This window comes from Megalobrama amblycephala, linkage group LG17 (assembly GCF_018812025.1).
Source record: "Megalobrama amblycephala isolate DHTTF-2021 linkage group LG17, ASM1881202v1, whole genome shotgun sequence".
NCBI lineage: Eukaryota > Metazoa > Chordata > Actinopteri > Cypriniformes > Xenocyprididae > Megalobrama > Megalobrama amblycephala.
The window spans coordinates 39,204,856-39,229,049 of NC_063060.1; the positions used below are offsets into that span (position 1 = coordinate 39,204,856).

The window sequence follows — 24,194 nt, forward strand, 5'->3', positions numbered from 1 at the left end:
AAAATGGGAAGGAAGGAAATTTTACTTGGTGGTGGAAAAAAAATTTAGGATGGGAGGATTTTTTTTTTCAAATCTTTTGCGTTCCCTCGCAAAGATTGCATTCCCTCGCAAAGATGTTTTGCGTTCCCTCGCAAAGATTGTGTTCCCTCGCAAAGATTGCGTTCCCTCGCAAAGATGTTTTGCGTTCCCTCGCAAAGATGTTTTGCGTTCCCTCGCAAAATCGTTCCCTTTCTGTGAGCTCGGACAAACACTTCCTCTTTAATGTCCCGCTGGCTGGCAGTAGTGTTTTAGTTAGTAACATACGTTAATAATGCACACAAATAATGCGCGGCTCATAGAGTTTGAACTTGTTGGACTCAAAAATGAATGCAGTCAGTGCTTATGTCAAGCAGTTCGGTTGGTAATATATTCACAGATTCGAGCTTCCCGGATTAATAACTCGTGAGCTAAACGTTGTTAAAACACAAATGCAGCTACTTCCAATCATAGTAGCCTAGACAACAAGCTACAACAACCCAGTTTTCCTCAAATGTGTTTTATAATAAATTGGTCTCTAAGAGCAGGCGGCGGAGATACACGCCTGAAGGGACCGTCTGAAAAGTGCAAAACCCGAAACCCTTTTGCTCATTTTATATTATGAAAAATACTCAATAACTTCACTGTAACACACTGTACTGGCACCAAATTCAGTTCATACATCACTGCTCTCCTGCTGGTTATAGGTACTACAACACTTAGTTTGGCAAGTAGCACTTAAAGGCCTTCTTTACACAAATGATGTTGGTACACAGGTTACATACAACAGCTTTTGCATGATAATGGCTTACTGGATTTGATGGCATTACAATTTATTTAATATTTTTTACTAATAACAGTTAAGTTATTATTATATTATCTTATTTAATAATTAATAATCATAAACATTATGCATTTTTTTTAAATCAAACTAAGTGTTGGGTTTTGCACTTTTCAGACGGTCCCTTCAGGCGTGTCTCTCCGCCGCCTGCTCTTAGAGACCAATTTATTATAAAACACATTTGAGGAAAATTGGGTTGTTGTAGCTTGTTGTCTAGGTTACTATGATTGGAAGTAGCTTCATTTGTGTTTTTAACAACGTTTAGCTCACGAGTTACTAATCCGGGAAGCTCGAATCTGTGAATATATTGCCAACTGAACTGCTTGACATAAGCACTGACTGCATTTCTTCATTTTTGAGTCCAAGTTCAAACTCTATGAGCCGCGCATTATTTGTGTGCATTATTAACGTATGTTACTAACTGAAACACTACTGCCAGCCAGCGGGACATTAAAGAGGAAGTGTTTGTCCGAGTTCACAGCAAGGGAACGATTATAACTTTGCGAGGGAACGCAAACATCTTTGCGTGGGAACGCAAAAGTTTTGCGTGGGAACGCAAAACATCTTTGCGAGGGAACGCAATCTTTGCGAGGGAACGCAAAACATCTTTGCGAGGGAACGCAAAAGATTTGAAAAAAAAAAATTCCTCCCATCCCAAATTTTTTCCACCACCACGTAAAATTTCCTTCCTTCCCTTTTTTTTTCTACCACCGTGTCCCTTTAGGGGCTCCGTAGAAATGCACCAATGTTGGGTCACTTTAAAAAGTTGATTAAGACACATTTATTTAATGTCTTTCTTTAATGAATTGTTGTATTGCTTTATTTTATTACTGTAGCGCTTTGGATTTAAGAAAAGCGCATTATAAATAAAATGTATTATTATTATTATTATTATTATTATTATTAATTACCCAGAATCCACAGAGAGCTTCAGTGGACGGAGCTTTATGATGATGCGAGCAACAGAAAGGAGTTCAAATCATTTCCTCAGAATCTGCACTCAGCTCTTGTGTTGCTCTGAATGTCTTTTATTCATGATCTCTCTCAGTCATAATGTTGTTCTTTTGTCTCACAGTTCTGGCACTTCTTACAGGTATTTCATTTTGATATTCTGTTAATATGATATAATTCTGTTAATATAACTTCTATTTGCTATAAACTAAATTTAAATGAACAGATATAACTACTGAATGTGCAATGAGTTATTCTTTTGTTCTTGATATCATTTTCCAGAGAGTGTTTTTGCGAATGCAATAACACCCATGTCTACTGTAAATCGTGCTGTAGAAGGAGGAAAGACGACTCTCTACTGCAGCTACAGTGGAAGTAATATACAGAGTCTTCAGTATACAGACAGCATCCCAACACTGCTCCAGAGTTTCTCTTGCAAGTTTTTGAAAGTCAGGGTTCAGTGAATAACAGCCGTCATGTCGCTGAAACACAAAAGGACAAAAAACAACTGAATCTGAAGATCTCCAAAACTGAAATATCAGACTCTGCCATATACTACTGTGCTCTGGTGCCCACAGTGACAGGAAACCCTTCTACACTGTACAAAAACCTGACATACAGTATGATGATCACTTAACATTAATCTGAACAACTCCTCTCCTGCAACCATTCAAAAGACTGAAATATAATCTAATATCACAAAACTGTCACAAACTGCCATGATCAACAGCAGCATTAAACTAATTCTTCAGTGTTCTTAAACTTGCAGGATTTTTTTCTACATACATTTTTTTTTTCTTTACTATTTTGACAAACTATGTGCATCAAAGGAACAAGCTTATGTATTTTATAACATTATTTCCATTTTTAAAGAAACGTTTATTGCAGACACAAACATTATATAATAAACTTAAACATTATGTCTAATAAATTAGCAATCAAAATGTTTTTTATATACAGTAAATCTTTCATCACAGAAAACAATTTCTGTATGAATAGTCCCAACACAAAACAAGGCGTTGTCGTCCACTTCCTTGCCACAGGGTGGCGCTCTGCAGCCTGTTGTTAGAAAGCAGCTCAAGTTAAATATGAGTGACTCCAGGTTGAGTTTGACACTTAAAGCATTCATTCTGCTGAACAATGGCCAGGTTTACTGTAGTCTTGCTGGTATTTTCACTGCTTCAGGGTAAGTAATACTTCATTGTTGCATCAGTGTCAGTATCAATAGACTGGACATGTGACAGTAACAGTTATGTTGAACAATAATTACTTTAACAGATTTTCTCTCTTCTTCTTTTACAGAGAGCACTGATGCAAATACAATAGAATCTCTCTCACCAGAAAAGCATGTTTCAGTTGGAGAAAGTGCTGTTATCTCCTGCAAATACAGTGGCATTGGGCCCAGCTTCCAGTGGTATCGCCAATATCCAAGATCCAGACCAGAGTTCCTTATTTTTCACACAGAGAATGCTGATTCAAATAAACCCACTTTACGTCTCACAGCGATACCCAAAAAAGAAATGACACAAGTGGATCTGGAGATCTCCTCTACTGAAGTGAAAGACTCTGCTGTGTATTACTGCGCCCTGGTGCCCACAGTGACAGGAAACACACCTGCTCTGTACAAAAACTTAATACATTCATCTGCATTACACAAAACTGTGAAACACCCGCATCCAATACACCACAACAAATTACTGATGCAACATGTTTAAATGTAAAGAAACACTGTCAGGTCTTTATTTTGAGAGAAAAACAGCCCATCAGAGAAGATAAAGTCTCATCCTGAGGGTGGAGCAAATTCACAAAGACTTGAATGTGTGAAAGGCTGATTCAGATGGAGTGAACCTGCTTTGACAGCTTTACAATCACTCTTCATCACAAACCATCATGCTTCTCTTTTGTTGGATATCACTCTCATTATTCATGGGTAAATCATTTCTTATTCTATTCTTTTTATTAAATGAAACTTTATTTTATGTTATTGTGTGCACAAGTGCTTAGTATCAGTTTAATTAATACAGATGCATTTTGTCCATACAGGAAATTCCTTTGCTGACACAATACAGCCGTTGTCTTCTGAACAACATATTTTCAGAGGTGACAGTGTGACTCTGTCCTGTAACTACAGTGGTCTTGTATATAACCTGCTATGGTATCGGAAACATGAGGGATCAAGACCGGAGTTCCTGATACTTGTAAATGAAAATTCAGAGTCACAGGCTTCTCTTCGTCTGTCAGCAAAAGATTCAAAAGACAAAAAACAAGTGAATCTCACAATCTCTTCTGCTGAGGTGTCAGACTCTGCTCTGTACTACTGCGCTCTGAGGCCCACAGTCACAGAAAGAGCAGAAACACTGTACAAAAACCTGATTCAGTCATGTGATTCTGTACTGATTGATTTTACAGTTCAGTTTGACATCTCAATAAATAATCATAACCCTTCTTAAAGTTGTATTTCAGGTGGTAAGCTTTAATGTGACATTTGATTTCAATTTCTCAAGATGTGTAATTTCGGTGTGCATACACACATTTTATTTATGTTTATGTTTTCTAATTTTTTTTTAAATTTTCTTTTATATTTTTCTACAAACTAACAACTAAATATCTATAAATTTTCGAACAGCTTTAAGAGTTTGTTTTCACCCAGCAGAGGGCGTTCTTCTCATTTCTGTAGTCCTCATGAACACAATGAGCTCAAGACTCATCATGGAAGGTCAAATCTTGCCACAGGGTGGCGCTCCAGACTTAAATCACAGTGTTTCAGTGAGGAAAAGACACATCTGAGTTTGTCATTTCATTCCATCATGCTGCTCTGTGCACTTGGAATATTTGCAGTACTTGCAGGTGAGATTCATTTATTTTATTCATCACCACCTCTTTTGATTTTAAATGTTTTAGTATTTCATTTATGTGATCACAATAGTGAATTGAATATGTTGTTGTTTCAGGAGACTCTGTTGGTGATGTAATAACATCTCGTGATTCTGAAAAAGAAGCTCAAGATGGTAACAGTGTTTCTCTCTCCTGCAACTACAGTGGTTCTGTTTTCAATCTACTGTGGTATCGTCAGTATCAGAGATCCAAACCAGAACTCCTTCTCTCCATCACTGAATCTGGAGATGCAGTTAAAGCAGATCCATCAGCCCACTGGTTTTCTGCTACAGTTGACAAACTCAAAAAGCTCTTGGAACTGAAAATCAGTCCTGCTAAAGTATCAGACTCTGCTGTGTATTACTGTGCTCTGGTGCCCACAGTGACAGGAAACCCTTCTACACTGTACAAAAACCTGAGATGCTGAAAAATACATTAATAACATCTTGAGAAAACTTTCTAAACTTTTAAACAATATCAGAATGATGACATCTGATATTGAACAAAGCGTTTATCTCTTTGTCTCGTCACACGTATACAAGCCCAGTATTTATCAGAGAGTAAAGACTCAGAGGGTGGAGCTCTTTCACTAAGAGGGTGATCCAAAGTTTCTCTGCGTTTACTGACTTTGTCATCACTCTTTCTCCAAAGATCATCCATCATGTTTCTCTCTTATTGGATATTTTCATTATTCTTCGGTAAGAAATGTTCTAATTTTCAGGGTTTTTTGTTTTCAACAACATGCTGAAGAATAAAAGCCAGATAATGTGGTGTGTGGACCAAGATCATTTTAGAGCAACCGATGCAGTTTATGATGACAAGATCTAATTTCTGTTTTATTAACAAACATGCATTTCTCTCTTTTTTTTACAGGAGTTTCTTTTGCAAACACAATATACCCAGTATCCTCTGAAAAGCATGTTTTCAGAGGTGAAAATGTGATTCTTTCTTGTAACTACAGTGGCAATGTAGATAATCTGCAGTGGTTTCGTCAGGATCCTGGATCTCGACCAGAGCACCTCATTCTCGTCACAGAATATTCAGAACCTGATCTTTCACGTCGTCTGTCAGCGAAAGCTGCAAAAGACAAAAAACAAGTGAATCTTACAATCTCCTCTGCTGAAGTGTCAGACTCTGCTCTGTATTACTGCGCTCTGCAGCCCACAGTGACAGGAAACCTGAGAACACTGTACAAAAACCTGGGATGCATTACACTTGTGTTAACTTTGATGTTTTTTTTTTTTTTATTTTACTTCAGCAGAAATGGTTTAAGTCATCAAAGACTAAAAATATCTTTCCAAAGCAGTTAATTCAAACAGCTTTAAAGGGTTAGTTCACCCAAAAATGAAATTTCTGTCATTAATTACTCACCCTCATGTCGTTCCACACCCATAAGAACTTCATTCATCTTCAGAACATAAATAAAGATATTTTGATGAAATCCAAGAGGGGTTTTTTTTATCCTCCATTGAAAGCAACAAAATTACCATATTCAATGTCCAGAAAAGTAGTAAAAACATTGTTAAAATAGTCACCGTGACTACAGTGGTTCAACCTTAAAATAACAAACTTATTCAACAAATTCTGTCATTCTGCTTCGCTATTTTCGTTGCAGCACTTCCAGGTTCTGCATCCGAACGACGGCTCAGTATTGGCTGATGCTGGTCACATGAGCAGCATGACGCATGCGTGTGATGCTGACACAAGAGCCAGCCAATAAAGAGCCGGAGTTGGATGGATGTAAACACGGAAGCGTTGCACGGCGCCAACTGTGTAACAGACTGACAGAGGAGAGGAAAATAGTTGAATAAAGCCATTATTTTTGTTTTGTTTTTGCACACAAAAAGTATTCTCATCGCTTCATAATATTAAGGTTGAACTACTGTAATCACTATTTTAACACTTTTTACTACTTTTCTGGACCTTGAATGTGGTCATTTAATTGCTTTCAACTGAGTATAAAAAACTCAGATTTCATCAGAATATCTTAATTTTTGATCTGAAGATGAACGAAGGTCTTATGGGTGTAGAACGACATGAGGGTGAGTAATTATTACAGAAATTTCATTTTTGGGTGAACTAACCGTCTCAGGTTACGTATGTAACCATAGTTCCCTGAGATAGGGAACGAGACGCTGCGTCCGATAGGACGGGAACGCCTTTGGGAACGCCTCCAGCGTGATAGCGTCTGATGCACGACTGTCAATTAGTCCAATGGCGAGAGTGAACGTCACGGGCGGGTGACGTCACGACCAGGAAAGGATAAATACACATCCGGTGCAACCGGCTTCAGCTAAATACTGCCGAGGCAAAACGATCACAGGGATGCAGGGAGTATGGCAACGCGACGCAGCGTCTCGTTCCCTATCTCAGGGAACTATGGTTACATACGTAACCTGAGACGTTCCCTTTCGAGGGAACTCGCGCTGCGTCCGATAGGAACGCTTTGGGAACGATATACCAAAACGCCATAATCACAAATACCTGTCTGTGTGAAACTCTGGCACACTTAAGACAGCAAAACCGATGATCCTGGAGCTGCATCCAGGTCAAGGTCATAATACCTTACAAAGGTGAGTGGCGAAGACCAACCGGCCGCATCGCAGATCTCTTTGAGGGAAACCCCCGAGATTAAGGCCTTGGAGGCCGCCATACTCCTAGTCGAATGTGCTCTGACAGCTAATGGACACTGCTGGCCAGAGACCTCGTAAGCAAGTGAAATAGCCTCGACTATCCACTTGCTTACCGTGTGTTTAGATGCTGGACGACCTCTGTTATGTGGTCCAAAGCACACAAATAACTGATCTGCTTTCCTCCACAGGGCAGTTCTGTGGACATATGTGTCCAATGCTCGCACTGGACACAGCAGATTCGACTTCTCCTGGTATGGTGTAATGAATGGAGGAGGACAAAAGGCTTGCAGCACAATAGGCCTTGGAACATTAGTCAAAACCTTCGGAATATATCCAGGTTTGGGGTAAAGGAAGGCTTTGACCATCCCCGGAGCAAACTCAAGACAGGTCGGGGACACTGAAAGGGCCTGAAGGTCTCCTACTCTTTTAAAGGGATGATACGGCGAGAAGGAAGACAGTCTTAAGTGTCAGGAACTTATCTGAGACTGACTCAATAGGCTCAAATGGAGCTGTAGATAGGCCTTCTAAAACAATAGCCAAATCCCAAGCAGGGACCCTCGTGCGCATCGCAGGCCTCAGCCTCTGGGTGCCACGGAGGAAACGAATGACTAATGGGTTCTTCCCAACAGTAGTACCATCCACATGGGCATGGTAAGCAGATATAGTCGACACATAAACTTTAAGTGTAGATGGGGTTAACCCAGATGAGAAACGGCACTGTAGGAACTCAAGTACCGAACCAATCGGGCAGTAGACTGGATCCAACTGTCGTTCTAGACACCAGGAAGTGAACAGTTTCCACTTCAAGGCATATAGTTTCCTCGTGGAAGGAGCTCTGGACTGAAGAATGGTCTCTACAACCTCAGTTGAGAGACCAGCTTCTATGAGCTTGGTCCCCTCAGAGGCCAAACCCACAGATTCCACATTTCTGGGCGGGGATGTAGAATCGTGCCCCCCGCCTGAGACAGGAGGTCCCTCCTGATCGGAATCTTCCAAGGTGAGCCATCGAGAAGAGCTATCAGGTCCGAGAACCATATGCGGCTCGGCCAGTGAGGTGCTACTAGCAATAGACTTATCCCTTCCTGGCAAACTTTCTCCAGAACTCCCGGGAGCAGAACAACTGGGGGAAATGCATACAGACGCAGCCTCGGCCACGTCTGTACCATGGCGTCCAGCCCCAGAGGAGCTGGATGTGTGAGGGAGAACCAAAGTGGACAGTGCGTCGTATCCTGAGACGCGAACAGATCCACTTCCGCTTGGCCATAAATCTCCCATATGAGCTTCACCACCTCCGGGTGAAGTCTCCATTCCCCTGGCCTCAGCCCCTGCCTTGACAGAGTGTCTGCTCCAATATTCTGAATCCCTGGAATATAGATAGCTCTCAAGGAGAGCATCTTCCCCAGGGACCACAGGAGGATCTGTTGCGCCAGTTTGTATAACGGGCGCGACCGCAGACCCCCCTGCCGATTTATATACGAGACCACCGATGTGTTGTCTGTTCTGACTAGCACATGATGGCCCCTCAGGTCTGGAAGGAAGAACTTCAACGCATTGAAAACTGCCATCATCTCCAGGCAATTTATGTGCCACGAGAGCTGATGACTCTTCCACAGACCCTGAGCTGAGCGGCCTTCCATTACCGCTCCCCAGCCTGTGAGAGAAGCATCCGTCGTCAAAGTGACACGACGACATCGGGCTCCTAACACAGGGCCCTGGGACAGGAACCAATTCTTCTTCCATATGATCAAGGCGTGGAGACAGCGCCGCGTGATCTTGATCATACGAAGTGGGTTGCCCCTCGGGGAAAACCCTTTGGTCCTGAGCCACCACTGTAAGGGTCTCATGTACAGCAGGCCAAAAGGTATCACGTTGGACGCTGCTGCCATCAGACCCAACAGTCTCTGAAACTGCCTTACAGTGCGTGACTGGCCTAGCTTCAATTCTTTTACGGCTGATAGAATAGCAGTGATGCGAGCTGAAGAGAGACATGCTCGCATTGTCACTGAATCCCAAACCACGCCAAGAAAAGTGGTCCTCTGTTGTGGAGTAAGCACGCTTTTCTTGGCATTCAGTCTCAACCCCAATTTCCGAATGTGTGCGAGAACGACATCTCGATGCCGAACCGCCATCTCCTCTGACTGTGCCAAAATCAACCAGTCGTCGATATAATTCAGGATGCGTATGCCCTGCAGCCTGAGCGGGGCCAGCGCTGCATCTACACATTTCGTGAATGTGCGGGGTGAGAGAGCTAGGCCGAACGGAAGAACCCGAAATTGGTACGCTTCGCCCCCGAAAGCGAACCTCAGGAACTTCCTGTGCTGTGGAAGGATGGAGATATGGAAGTATGCGTCCTTGAGATCTATTGTGTCAAACCAATCATCGGATTTGATTTGAGTCACGATTTGACTTAACGTCAGCATCTTGAATTTTAGCTTTTGAACTGCTCGATTCAGATGACGTAGATCTAAAATAGGGCGCAATCCCCCATCCTTTTTTGGAACCAAGAAATACCGGCTGTAAAACCCCGACTCCCTGTCGGCAACCGGAACCCTCTCTATAGCCTCCTTTGCTAATAGGGTTTTTATTTCTTGTTCCAACACCAAAGCCTGCTGAGGAAGTACTGACGTATGCAGCACTCCTTTGAATAGAGGTGGACGGCACCAAAACTGGATTTTGTAACCTTTCTCTATAATTTGCAGGACCCAATTTGAGATATTTTGCTTTTTTACTTTACAGTCATGGCATTTCTTTCAGGTGATTGGTTTATATTTATATCAAAGCTATACATGTTGTTTTTGAGCATAAATACATTTTAAATACATTAAAGTACAACAACATTCTGATGCTGAATTAATGTTATTTTCTTCTGTTGTTGTCTTTACAGACAATGTTCTTGCAAATGAAATAACACCTCTATATACTGTAAAGCATGATTTAGAAGGAGAAAAGACGACTCTTTCCTGCAACTACAGTGGAAGTAATATAAAGTGTCTTCAGTGGTACAGACAGCATCCCAACACTGCTCCAGAGTTTCTCTTGCAAGCTTTTGAAAGTGTGGAACCACAGGAGAAGGACAATTATGTTGCTAAAGTTCGAAAGGACGAAAAACAACTAGATTTGGAGATCTCCAAAACTGAAATATCAGACTCTGCCATGTACTACTGTGCTCTGGTGCCCACAGTGACAGGAAACACTTCTACACTGTACAAAAACCTGACAAACACTTGATTATTCTGTTTCTGATCCTGGTGCTGCAGTACATGTCACAGATGTTCGGGCAGTCAGAAGGTGGCGCTCACGAGTTTAATTTTGAGAGGCTACAGAAGTGAAGTTGTCTGTGTTGACAGAGATGGAAAATTAAAAGTGGCTATATTGTGTCTGTAGACAGAGATTTTTTTACACATTGTATAAACTCTTAATATAATAATTTTATATTTGTATTATTATAAACTTATAAAATGTTATAATTAATAATATATTTATGAAAATATAAAAATAAAATCTGTTTTCCTTTGTCTAATAAAACGGCATTTTAATATAGGAAATATCTTACCCAGGATTGTGAGAATGATGACCATTAAGAAACATGGGACAATTTTGATAGATAATTTTTAATGATAAATGAAAGAATTTGAGTCGGAATCAACAGTTTGTCACAGAATCTTCAGATGCATCTAATCCTTCTCGTCATGTATATGATGAAATATAACAAAAGAAAAAAACTTGTTGGGAAAGATCTGCTAAAATTACAGACTAATTATCTAAAAAAAAAAAAAAACTAGAGAGGAGCAAAGAAAAGAAATATTGAGTGGAGACATACATTTAGTGTTAGTGATGGTCGGTATAAGGATCTTAAAGTGATAAAGTAATAGTGGAAGTGCGCGTATATGAAACAGATCTGATTCTGACACTTCCTTGATGAACTATTATGTTTATACTTACATTTCAGTTTGTTGATTCATCTGGGTGAGATGGTTTCATGTATCTAAATTAAAGGCAAAAACTATATGGAAAATCAGTGTTGTAAATAGAAGTAGTAAACTTGTTCTTGTGGCAAAGATATGGCTTTATCATTATTAATTACCCAGAATCCACAGAGAGCCTCAGTGGGCGGAGCTTTATGATGATGCGAGCAACAGAAAGGAGTTCAAATCATTTCCTCAGAATCTGCACTCAGCTCTTGTGTTGCTCTAAATGTCTTTTATTCATGATCTCTCTCAGTCATAATGTTGTTCTTTTGTCTCACAGTTCTGGCACTTCTTACAGGTATTTCATTTTGATATTCTGTTAATATGATATAATTCTGTTAATATAACTCTTATTTGTTATAAACTGAGTTTAAATGAACATATATAACTACTGAATGTGCAATGAGTTATTCTTTTGTTCTTGATATCATTTTCCAGAGAGTGTTTTTGCGAATGCAATAACACCCATGTCTACTGTAAATCATGCTGCAGAAGGAGAAAAGACGACTCTTTCCTGCAACTACAGTGGAAGTGATATAAGGAGTCTTCAGTGGTACAGACAGCATCCCAACACTGCTCCAGAGTTTCTCTTGCAAGTTTTTGAAAGTCAGGGTTCAGTGAATAACAGCCATCATGTCGCTGAAGCACAAAAGGACAAAAAACAACTGAATCTGAATATCTCCAAAACTGAAATATCAGACTTTGCCATATACTACTGTGCTCTGGTGCCCACAGTGACAGGAAACACTTCTACACTGTACAAAAACCTGACATACAGTATGATGATCACTTAACATTAATCTGAACAACTCCTCTCCTGCAACCATTCAAAAGATTGAATTATAATCTAATACCACAAAACTGTCACAAACTGCCATGATCAACAGCAGCATTAAACTAATCCTTCAGTGTTCTTAAACTTGCAGGATTTTTTTTCTTCTGAAAAAATGATCTACAATTTTCTTTACTATTTTCACAGACTATGTGCATCAGAGGAACAAGCTTATGTATTTTATAACATTATTTCCATTTTAAAGAAATGTCTATTGCAGACACAAACATTACCTATTAATAAACTTAAACATTATGTCTAATTAATTAACAATCAAAATGTGTTTTATATACAGTAAATCTTTCATCACAAAAAACTATTTCTGTATGAATAGTCCCAACACAAAACAAGGCGTTGTCGTCCACTTACTTGCCACAGGGTGGCGCTCTGCAGCCTGTTGTTAGAAAGCAGCTCAAGTTAAATATGAGTGACTCCAGGTTGAGTTTGACACTTAAAGCATTCATTCTGCTGAACAATGGCCAGGTTTACTGTAGTATTGATGGTATTTTCACTGCTTAAGGGTAAGTAATACTTCATTGTTGCATCAGTGTCAGTATCAATAGACTGAACATGTGACAGTAACAGTTATGTTGAATATTAATTACTTTAACAGATTTTCTCTCTTCTTCTTTTACAGAGAGCACTGATGCAAATACAATAGAATCTCTCTCACCAGAAAAGCATGTTTCAGTTGGAGAAAGTGCTGTTATCTCCTGCAAATACAGCGGCCTTGGGCCCAGCTTCCAGTGGTATCGCCAATATCCAAGATCCAGACCAGAATTCCTTATTTTTCACACAGAGACTGCTGATTCAAATGAACCCACTTTACGTCTCACAGCGATACCCAAAAAAGAAATGACACAAGTGGATCTGGAGATCTCCTCTACTGAAGTGAAAGACTCTGCTGTGTATTACTGCGCCCTGGTGCCCACAGTGACAGGAAACACACCTGCTCTGTACAAAAACTTAATACATTCATCTGCATTACACAAAACTGTGAAACACCCGCATCCAATACACCACAACAAATTACTGATGCAACATGTTTAAATGTAAAGAAACACTGTCAGGTCTTTATTTTGAGAGAAAAACAGCCCATCAGAGAAGATAAAGTCTCATCCTGAGGGTGGAGCAAATTCACAAAGACTTGAATGTGTGAAAGGCTGATTCAGATGGAGTGAACCTGCTTTGACAGCTTTACAATCACTCTTCATCACAAACCATCATGCTTCTCTTTTGTTGGATATCACTCTCATTATTCATGGGTAAATCATTTTTATATTAGTTTGTTTAAAAAAAATTACATGGTAAATTTGATATCAGTTGGTGATAAACTGCTTACCTTTAGTATCAGTTTAATTAATACAGATGCATTTTGTCCATACAGGAAATTCCTTTGCTGACACAATACAGCCGTTGTCTTCTGAACAACATATTTTCAGAGGTGACAGTGTGACTCTGTCCTGTAATTACAGTGGTTTTGTAAATAACCTGCAATGGTATCGGAAATATGAGGGATCAAGACCGGAGTTCCTGATACTTGTAAATGAAAATTCAGAGTCATCTAAGGCTTCTCTTCGTCTGTCAGCAAAAGATTCAAAAGACAAAAAACAAGTGAATCTCACAATCTCTTCTGCTGAGGTGTCAGACTCTGCTCTGTACTACTGCGCTCTGAGGCCCACAGTCACAGAAAGAGCAGAAACACTGTACAAAAACCTGATTCAGGCATGTGATTCTGTACTGCTATTGATTTTACAGTTCAGTTTGACATCTCAATAAATAATCAAACCCCTTCTTAAAGTTGTATTTCAGGTGTGTGGGAAAACTTTAAATTGATGATTTCAGTTTCGTAAAATGTGTAATTTCGGTGTGCATACACACATTTTAGTTTGTCTCTTTCATAAGAAATCTTATGTCTTCTATATATTTTTTTTTTTTTACAATTTTATTTAATTAAATATTTCTACAAACTAACAACTAAACATCTATAAATTTAAGAGTTTAAACTTTAAGAGTTTGTTTTCACCCAGCAGAGGGCGTTCTTCTCATTTCTGTAGTCCTCATGTACACAATGAGCTCAAGACTCATCATGGAAGGTCAAATCTTGCCACAGGGTGGAGCTCCAGACTTAAATCACAGTGTTTCAGTGAGAAAAGACACATCTGAGTTTGTCATTTCATTCCATCATGCTGCTCTGTGCACTTGGAATATTTGCAGTACTTGCAGGTGAGATTCATTTATTTTATTCATCACCACCTCTTTCAATTTAAACATGTTAGTATTACACTTATGTGATCACAATAGTGAATTTAGTATGTTGTTTTTTTCAGGAGACTCTCTTGGTGATGTAATAACATCTCATGATTCTGAAAAAGAAGCTCAAGATGGTAACAGTGTTTCTCTCTCCTGCAACTACAGTGGTTTGTTTACAATCTACTGTGGTATCGTCAGTATCAGAGATCCAAACCAGAACTCCTTCTCTCCATCACTGAATCTGGAGATCCAGTTAAAGCAGATCCATCAGCCCACTGGTTTTCTCCTAAAGTTGACAAACTCAAAAAGCTCTTGGAACTGAAAATCAGCCCTGCTAAAGTATCAGACTCTGCTGTGTATTACTGTGCTCTGAAGCCCACAGTGACAGGAAACCCTTCTACACTGTACAAAAACCTGAGATGATAAAAAAAAAAAAAATACATTAATTACATCTTGAGCAAACTTTCTAAAATTTTAAACAATATCAGAATGATGACATCTGATATTGAACAAAGCGTTTATCTCTTTGTCTCGTCACACACATACAAGCCCAGTATTTATCAGAGAGTAAAGACTCAGAGGGTGGAGCTCTTTCACTAAGAGGGTGATACAAAGTTTCTCTACGTTTACTGACATTGTCATCACTCTTTCTCCAAAGACCATCCATCATGTTTCTCTCTTATTGGATATTTTCATTATTCTTCGGTAAGAAATGTTCTAATTTTCAGGGTTTTTTGTTTTCAACAACATGTTGAAGAATAAAAGCCAGATAATGTGGTGTGTGGACAAAGTTAATTTTAGTGCAACCGATGCAGTTTATGATGACTGTTTTATTAACAAACATGCATTTCTCTCTTTTTTACAGGAATTTCTTTTGCAAACTCAATACACCCATTATCCTCTGAAAAGCATGTTTTCAGAGGTGAAAATGTGATTCTTTCTTGTAACTACATTGGTGATGTAGATAATCTACAGTGGTTTCGTCAGGATCCTGGATCTCGTCCAGAGCACCTCATTCTCGCCACAGAATATTCAGAACCTGATCTTTCACGTCGTCTGTCAGGGAAAGCTGCAAAAGACAAAAAACAAGTGAATCTTACAATCTCCTCTGCTGAAGTGTCAGACTCTGCTCTGTATTACTGCGCTCTGCAGCCCACAGTGACAGGAAACCTGAGAACACTGTACAAAAACGTACTCGGTTACTAACGTAACCTCGGTTCCCTTTCGATATTTCACTCGTACTGCGTATGGGGGAAAAGTCTCCCTTTTTCCCCCGCTACTGAAGCCTTTTCAATAATGCAGTGTAACTGCACCGTCATTGGTTCACTCATAGACAAGTTGTTGAACCCATGGCGGCGCAGCTCAGCTGCGCGGCCTATGGGAAGAGAGCGCGCGAACATTCCCGCCAAAAGGGGCGAGGTAATGTGTTATATAAGCGAGCGTTTTGCCATAGGCCATCAGGCCATATCGACTGAAGCGACGACCTAAGCCGCAGCCTCGTGGCACGGCAAGTAATGCAGTACTCATTCCATATCTCAGGGAACCGAGGTCACGTTAGTAACCGAGTACGTTCCCTTTCGATATTTCACTCATACTGCGTATGGGGGAACGAATTCAACCGCGCCGTGCCACGGCTGGGGAACGACAGAACTTGACCGGGCGCCATAAGGGGGGCCAAGGACAAGTGAAGGCCGAAGCCGCCGTTACCCTGTTACACTACGGAGGAGAGAACTCCTGGGTTTGTGTTTGTGCAAAAAGCGGAACACCTAAGGGCCGCGAATATACACTGAAAGGACCCAAGCATGTAAGATCGGAATGTCCAACTGGTAGAATCTGACAAAGGTGGACGGCGAAGACCAGCCGGCCGCTTCACAAATGTCTTTGATTGAGACTCCACTGGACCAGGCCCACGATGAAGCCATGCCTCTAGTGCAGGGATGGGCAACTCTGGTCCTGGAGGGCCAGTGTCCTGCAGAGTTTATCTCCATCCCTGATAAAAACTCACTTGCCTATAACTTTCTACTAATCCTAAAGACCTTGATTAGCTGGTTCAGGTGTGTTTGATTAGGGTTGGAGCTAAACTCTGCTGGGCAGTGGCCCTCCAGGACTGAAGTTGTCCATCCCTGCTCTAGTGGAATGGGCTCTAACTCCGATGGGGCAAGTTGCGCCCACAGAGGAGTATGAAAGAGCTATAGCATCAACGATCCATCGTGATAGACGCTGTTTTGAGACCGGGGACCCTTTGGTGCGGCCACCAAAACAAACGAATAGCTGATCAGACTGCCGGAAAGGCTGTGATCGCTCAATGTAGACGCGTAAAGCCCTAACGGGGCATAAAGATTCCAGCTCTAGCTCGTCCGATGAACGGGGAAGCGCAGAGAGTGAAATCACTTGTGCTCTTAACGGCGTTGAGAGCACTTTGGGAACGTAGCCAACCTTTGGTTTCAGAACGACCATGGAGTCGTTTGGACCGAACTCAAGGCATGCAGGGCTCACAGAGAGTGCCTGCAAATCGCCAACACGCTTTACTGATGCCAAAGCAAGTAGTAAGGCGGTTTTGAGTGTTAAGGGTCTGAGGCCCGCTAGACGCAGTGGCTCAAAAGGAGGACCTTTAAGAGCTCTGAGGACCACGGAGAGGTCCCAGGGGGGAACAGTGAGGGGACGAGGAGGATGCAATCGCCTAGAGCCCCTCAGGAACTTATTGACCAGATCGTTCCGCCAAACTGATTGTCCAGCGATGGGCAAGTGAAACGCTGCAATGGCTGCTACGTAGACCTTAAACTTGGAGGGGGCTCGCCCCGACTCCAAACGCTCCTGGAGGAAGGTTAGAATGGAAGAAACATTGCATTCCTCCGGGTCTATGCTGCGTGTGGAAAACCAGTTAACAAAGACCGACCACTTCTGGGCGTAGAGGCGTCTTGTGGACGGGGCTCTCGCCTGTGAAATGGTATCTAGCACTTCCCTCGGGAGGTCAGGTGGCACCCATTGAGGATCCACAGATGTAGAGCCCAAAGCTCCGGCTGCGGGTGCCAGATTGTTCTGTTCGCCTGAGAGAGGAGGTCCCGTCTCTGGGGGATTGGCCATGGGGCTTTTGTGGAAAGCCGGAACAGCTCCGAGGTCCAAATCTGGCTCCTCCAGAGTGGGGCCACTAACAGAACTCTGTGCTCGTCCTCTTTGATTCGCCTGATAACCTGAGGGATCAGGGCGATCGGAGGAAAGGCATAAAGAAGGGTATTGGGCCAGATGTGGGCCAATGCATCGTCCTCCTTCGAATAATACGTTGGGCAATGAGAGTTGTCTTCTGAGGCGAAGAGGTCCACCTCCACTCTCCCGAAGAACTCCCATATAGTCTCATATAGTGAGAACCGTCTGGGGATGGAGCATCCACCCATCTGAGGGGACGTTGTTCCAAGACAGCATATCTGCTCCCAGATTGTTCTTCCCGGGTATATGAGTCGCTCTGAGCGACCGAACCCTTGGGGATGCCCATTCCAGAAGGCGTTTCGCCTGAGCGCATAAGCGGCTGGACGAAAGATGCCCCTGGCGATTTATATAGGAGACCACTGTCATACTGCCCGACTGGACTAAGACGTGGCGATCCATCAGATAAGCCTGGAAGGCATGGAGGGCTCGTGTCACTGCCAGCATCGGAACCCATGAGCCCTAACAACCTCTGAAACAGCTTCAGAGGGAGGTAGGCTTTGTTCTTGACGGAGGCCGCAAGCTGCTGAATGGCCAGAGCGTGTTCTGGCGAGACTACTGCCGTCATACGGACCGAGTCGAAGACTGCGCCCAGAAACGAGATACATTGAGTGGGAAGCAGTGAGCTCTTGGCTAGGTTGACCCTGAGACCCAAGCACTGTAGGTGGCTGAGAAGCACGGATCTGTGGTGCTCTAGTTCTGTGCGTGAGCTGGCTAGAATGAGCCAGTCATCGAGGTAGTTCAAAACGCGTATTCCCATCTGTCTCAGAGGGGAAAGAGCCACGTTCATGCACTTCGTAAAAGTGCGAGGAGCCAGGGAGAGCCCGAAGGGGAGGACCGTATATTGGTAAGCCACACCCTCGAACACGAATCTCAAGAATCGCCTGTGATGGGGGGCTATCTGGATGTGAAAGTAAGCGTCCTTCAGATCCAGTGAACAGAACCAGTCCTCGTGGCAAATCTGCGTGAGGATCTGCTTCAGCATCAGGACTTTGAACTTTCGCTTCATGAGGGGAGGGAAAGGTTCAGTAACCTGAGGTCCAGAATGGGCCTGAGACCGCCTTCTTTCTTCAGCACCAAGAAGTAGCGGCTGTAGAAGCCCGACTCGCTCTCTGGGAAGGGGACTATTTCTATAGCCCCTTTTCTCAACAGAGTTAAAACCTTGGTTCGGAGGACGTGCATCGTCCGCTTGTACTGAAGTCTGAATAACCCCGCCAAAGCGCGGAGGTCTTCTGGCAAATTGGAGTGAGTCTGACACGCCGGGGATGGCTTTCCAAGCCTCGGCCCGGGTGGCGAGAGGGAGAATAATATCGGATGACGGCCCGCTTAGGAGGGGGTCTTCCAGCATAATGAACATGTTAGTTCCACCGAGCACGAGTGAGCATTGAGCTCGCTTTCAGTGAGCGCATATGTCCTCATGAACGTGGCTTGCAGGGGCAGGGCCAGCAAGCGACACGCAGAGAGACTGAAATAAATATGCTACGTCGACTGATATACTGAATATATATAAAACATAGTTCTCACCTGAGATGGGTGAGAGTGTCGTTATATTTCTCAAAGAACGCGGTTTGCAGGGCAGAACCGGCAAGCACTGCGCTGAGAAATTCAGCAAAAACTCGGCAGAAAAACACTGTAATAACTGAAATATATATATAACGTGTCTCACCCAAGACAGGGGGAGAGCGACATGTTACATTTCTCAATGAATGCGGCTTGCGGGGCGGAACCGGCAAGCAACGTTTAGAGAAACTCAGCACAAACAGCAGAATCAGCTCCATTAATAGAGTATAAAAACATGCTTCTCGCCCGAGTCGGGGGAGAACGTCACGTCATATTTCTCAGTCGACGCGGCATGCGGGGTGGAACCGGCGAGCGACGTGCATTGAGAAGGAAAAATATACTCACACAGATAGAAAATGTATCATGAGTCTCGCCTAAGTCAGGGGAGAGCAACATGTCAAATTCAGCTGAGAGATTCAGATAACTTCTGCAAAAAATCTGCTGTATAAACTGAATGAATATAACATGGGTGTCACTCAAGAGGAGGGAGAGCAACATGTTATATTTCTTAATAAACGCGGCTCGCGGGCAGAACCGGCAAACAACGCGTAGAGAGGCAGAATATGCTCCATTAAATTAAGCATATAACATGTTTCTCACTCAAGCTAGGGAAGAAGTCAAGTCATATTTTGAACTAACGTGGCTCGCGGGGGAGGGACCGGCGAGCGACACGCTTTGAGATAAGGAGAAATACACTCAGACAGAAAATGTATCATGAGTCTCACCTAAATCAGGGGAGAACATCACGTCAAATTCAGCTGAGAGTGAGAGCTCGCTCTCGCGCTCCCGAGTGAGAGCACGCATCCTCTACGAACGCGGTTTGCGGGGGAGGACCCGGCAAATGACGCGTTCGGAGAGACGGTGTTTGAGCAAACGCCAGCGAGAAGGTAGAAAAATAAGCTCTGTACTCATCTGACGGAAGACGGCACGTGATGAGCTGAATGCTCTCAGATGCTGGAGGCGGCACGAGGGCGGCGCAATGAACAGCTGCTAGGGAGCGAAGATTCGCGGAGCGAGGCTCTGCATGTGCCACAACTGTGGCGCGGCATTGAGGCAACGCCGCCGCCGTGAAAACGGCGATTGTAGCTCTTTTAGAGCGGTTAGAACCGCTAGAAAGCGGCGTTAAGCCGCAGGAATGCTCTTTAAACGGCGCCGGATGGCAGATGCTCTCTGTTGGGAGGGGGCGAGGCACAGGGGTGCTGGGCTGACGTGTGCTCGCCCACCTCCATGCGCTGAACCGTTCTGCCCCGCTGTCTTTTCCTGGCAGGCGCGGGAGATGGGAGGGCACGAACGGGGGGGTCGCTCTCTGAGAAGAAGGCGGCCTGCGAGCGCAGAGACGCTAAACTCATGCACTCACAGTGCGGGCATGAGCCGCCGGCAAGCGTGTCATCCGCGTGGGCAACGCCCAGACATCCAACACACTCCCCGCTTCTTCGTGCAGCGGGGCTCTGCAAGTAGCACAGTGGCGTGGCATTGAAAAATGCCGGGGCGCCGTGAAAACGACGATTGGGAGGCTCTTATAACGGCGAGGGCCGGGCTCGTAGCGGTGAAAACCGCTGGAAAGTGCTCTGGGGCGCGGTAAAGTGACCGCGGGAAGATGCTCTCAGGGCGCGCCGGATGGCGGCAGGAGACACGCTGGGTAGCGGCCGGTTCGCAGGAGCGGGAGGCGGCGGCTCGACGACGGCGCGAAGGCGGCAGGCTTCTGCGAGGATCAGCAAAGAGAAGTTTCAGTCATCGCTGAAGGAGAAAGGACTGATGGCCTATGGCGAAACGCTCGCTTATATAGCACATTACCCCGCCCCTTTTGGCGGGAATGTTCGCGCGCTCTCTTCCCATAGGCCGCACAGCTGAGCCGCGCCGCCATTGATTCAACAACTTGTCTATGAGTGAACCAATGACAGTGCAGTTACACTGCATTATTGAAAAGGCTTCAGTAGCGGGGAAAAAAGGAGACTTTTCCCCCATACGCAGTACGAGTGAAATATCGAAAGGGAACCTGGGATGCATTACACTTTTGTTAACTTTGATGTTTTCTTTGATGTAGTCATCATAGACTAAAAATATCTTTCCAAAGCAGTTAATTCAAATTTCATTGCTTTCAATTGAGTATAAAAAACTCAGATTTCATCAGAATATCTTAATTTGTGTTCTGAAGATGAATGAAGGTCTTATGGGTGTAGAACGACATGAGGGTGAGTAATTATTACAGAAATTTCATTTTTGGGTGAACTAACCCTTTAATGTGTTTGTTGTCTCAAAAGTAAAGGTACGCACTCAGTCCAGAAGAGGGCGCTGTGCTCTAGGCACTGTAGTCCTCCTCATGCTCATAATAATCACCACAATCATCACACAATCTTTGGATAATGTACAGAAGCAAGCCAGCTTAGCATCAGAGCATGGCATTATAGTCAGTCATCATAGATATCTAATCCTGATCTATTGTGATGTCTTGAATTGGAACAATTGTGAAATAAGATTGATTTTCAGCTAAAACATAAAAATATTGCATACTGCATTGATTTAAATAAACAGTTTGTATGCAGCACCAGCATATACCAGCAACAAAACAAACAAACAACAAAACACTTAGCTCACATTTTTAATTTGCCACAAGGTGAAGCTCTAGGCTCAAATCATTGTGTTTCAGGAAAGATATGAATCTGTCATTTCATTACAACATGTTGCTCTGTGCACTTCACATATTTTTGGTGCTTGCAGATGAGATTTATCCCAACATTAATTAATAAGTAAAGTCATACTGCTTTGCAGGCGTAATACAAAATAGCCTAAATAATTTAAGTCGTTGATCACTCAAATCTGTCCTCCATTCCAATTTTGTGTTCACGTTGTTTACATCAGACACTTGACACCATATAAGGAGAAGAAGGCGGAGAAAAAACAGCACACAAATCTCATTGATTCTCGTGTCTATCACTTGGTAAGATTTGAGAATTCAGAAAAGTCTTCTGCACAGAACAGAGAGTCGTTCACAGGGTGAGGCTACAAAAGAAACACAGAAGGCATTTGTTTTTTTTCTATCCCAGTATTAGGATGCTGCTTTTTTACTTTACAGTCATGGCACTTCTTTCAGGTGATTGATTTATATTTATATCAAAGCTATACATGTTGTTTTTGAGCATAAATACATTTTAAATAGATTAAAGTACAACAACATTCTGATGCTGAATTAATGTTATTTTCTTCTGTTGTTGTCTTTACAGACAATGTTCTTGCAAATGAAATAACACCTCTATATACTGTAAAGCATGATTTAGAAGGAGAAAAGATGACTCTTTCCTGCAACTACAGTGGAAGCAATATAAACAGTCTTCAGTGGTACAGACATCATCCCAACACTGCTCCAGAGTTTCTCTTGCAAGCTTTTGAAAGTGTGGAACCACAGCAGAAGGACAATTATGTTGCTAAAGTTCGAAAGGACGAAAAACAACTAGATTTGGAGATCTCCAAAACTGAAATATCAGACTCTGCCATGTACTACTGTGCTCTGGTGCCCACAGTGACAGGAAACACTTCTACACTGTACAAAAACCTGACAAACACTTGATTATTCTGTTTCTGATCCTGGTGCTGCAGTACATGTCACAGATGTTCGGGCAGTCAGAAGGTGGCGCTCACGAGTTTAATTTTGAGAGGCTACAGAAGTGAAGTTGTCTGTGTTGACAGAGATGGAAAATACACAGTTGTTTTGATAGTGGCTATATTGTGTCTATAGACAGTGATTTTTTACACATTGTATAAACTCTTAATATAATAATTTTATATTTGTATTATTATAAACTTATAAAATGTTATAATTAATAATATATTTATGAAAATAAAAAATAAAATCTGTTTTCCTTTGTCTAATAAAACGCCATTTTAATATAGGAAATATCTTACCCAGGATTGTGAGAATGGTGACCATTAAGAAACATGGGACAATTTTGATAGATAATTTTTAATGATAAATGAAAGAATTTGAGACGGAATCAACAGTTATCAACATCATATACAATCCTTCTCGTCATGTATATGATGAAAAATAACAAAAGAAAAAAACTTGTTGGGAAAGATCTGCTAAAATTACAGACTAATTATCTGAAAAAAAAAAAATAGAGAGGAGCGAAGAAAAGAAATATTGAGTGGAGACATACATTTAGTGTTAGTGATGATTGGTATAAGGATCTTAAAGTGATAAAGTAATAGTGGAAGTGCGCGTATATGAAACAGATCTGATTCTGACACTTCCTTGATGAACTATTATGTTTATACTTACATTTCAGTTTGTTGATTCATCTGGGTGAGATGGTTTCATGTATCTAAATTAAAGACAAAAACTATATGGAAAATCAGTGTTGTAAATAGAAGTAAACTTGTTCTTGTGGCAAAGATACCTTGGCTTTATCATTATTAATTACCCAGAATCCACAGAGAGCTTCAGTGGGCGGAGCTTTATGATGATGCGAGCAACAGAAAGGAGTTCAAATCATTTCCTCAGAATCTGCACTCAGCTCTTGTGTTGCTCTAAATGTCTTTTATTCATGATCTCTCTCAGTCATAATGTTGTTTTGTCTCACAGTTCTGGCACTTCTTACAGGTATTTCATTTTGATATTCTGTTAATATGATAAAATTCTGTTAATATAACTCTTATTTGTTATAAACTGAGTTTAAATGAACATATATAACTACTGAATGTGCAATGAGTTATTCTTTTGTTCTTGATATCATTTTCCAGAGAGTGTTTTTGCGAATGCAATAACACCCATGTCTACTGTAAATCATGCTGCAGAAGGAGAAAAGACGACTCTTTCCTGCAACTACAGTGGAAGTGATATAAGGACTCTTCAGTGGTACAGACAGCATCCCAACACTGCTCCAGAGTTTCTCTTGCAAGTTTTTGAAAGTCAGGGTTCAGTGAATAACAGCCGTCATGTTGCTGAAACACAAAAGGACAAAAAACAACTGAATCTGAAGATCTCCAAAACTGAAATATCAGACTCTGCCATATACTACTGTGCTCTGGTGCCCACAGTAACAGGAAACCCTTCTACACTGTACAAAAAC

At 42.2% G+C, this 24,194-nt stretch overlaps 2 pseudogenes and 3 gene segments (V, D, J or C); all 5 read left to right on the top strand.

Annotated features, from left to right (window-relative positions):
• The first annotated feature begins 1,775 nt into the window (after positions 1-1,775).
• Positions 1,776-2,909, top strand: LOC125251829 (annotated as a pseudogene).
• A 1,349-nt stretch (positions 2,910-4,258) lies between these two features.
• Positions 4,259-5,333, top strand: LOC125251830. The segment is given in 2 exon segments: positions 4,259-4,654; positions 4,759-5,333. Coding segments are annotated over 2 exon segments (390 nt in total).
• Positions 5,334-9,489: 4,156 nt separating this feature from the next.
• Positions 9,490-10,542, top strand: LOC125251916. The segment is given in 2 exon segments: positions 9,490-9,553; positions 10,199-10,542. Coding segments are annotated over 2 exon segments (408 nt in total).
• A 2,014-nt stretch (positions 10,543-12,556) lies between these two features.
• Positions 12,557-13,343, top strand: LOC125251163. The segment is given in 2 exon segments: positions 12,557-12,635; positions 12,752-13,343. Coding segments are annotated over 2 exon segments (459 nt in total).
• A 796-nt stretch (positions 13,344-14,139) lies between these two features.
• LOC125251865 lies at positions 14,140-14,921 on the top strand (annotated as a pseudogene).
• The last annotated feature ends 9,273 nt before the right edge of the window (positions 14,922-24,194 follow it).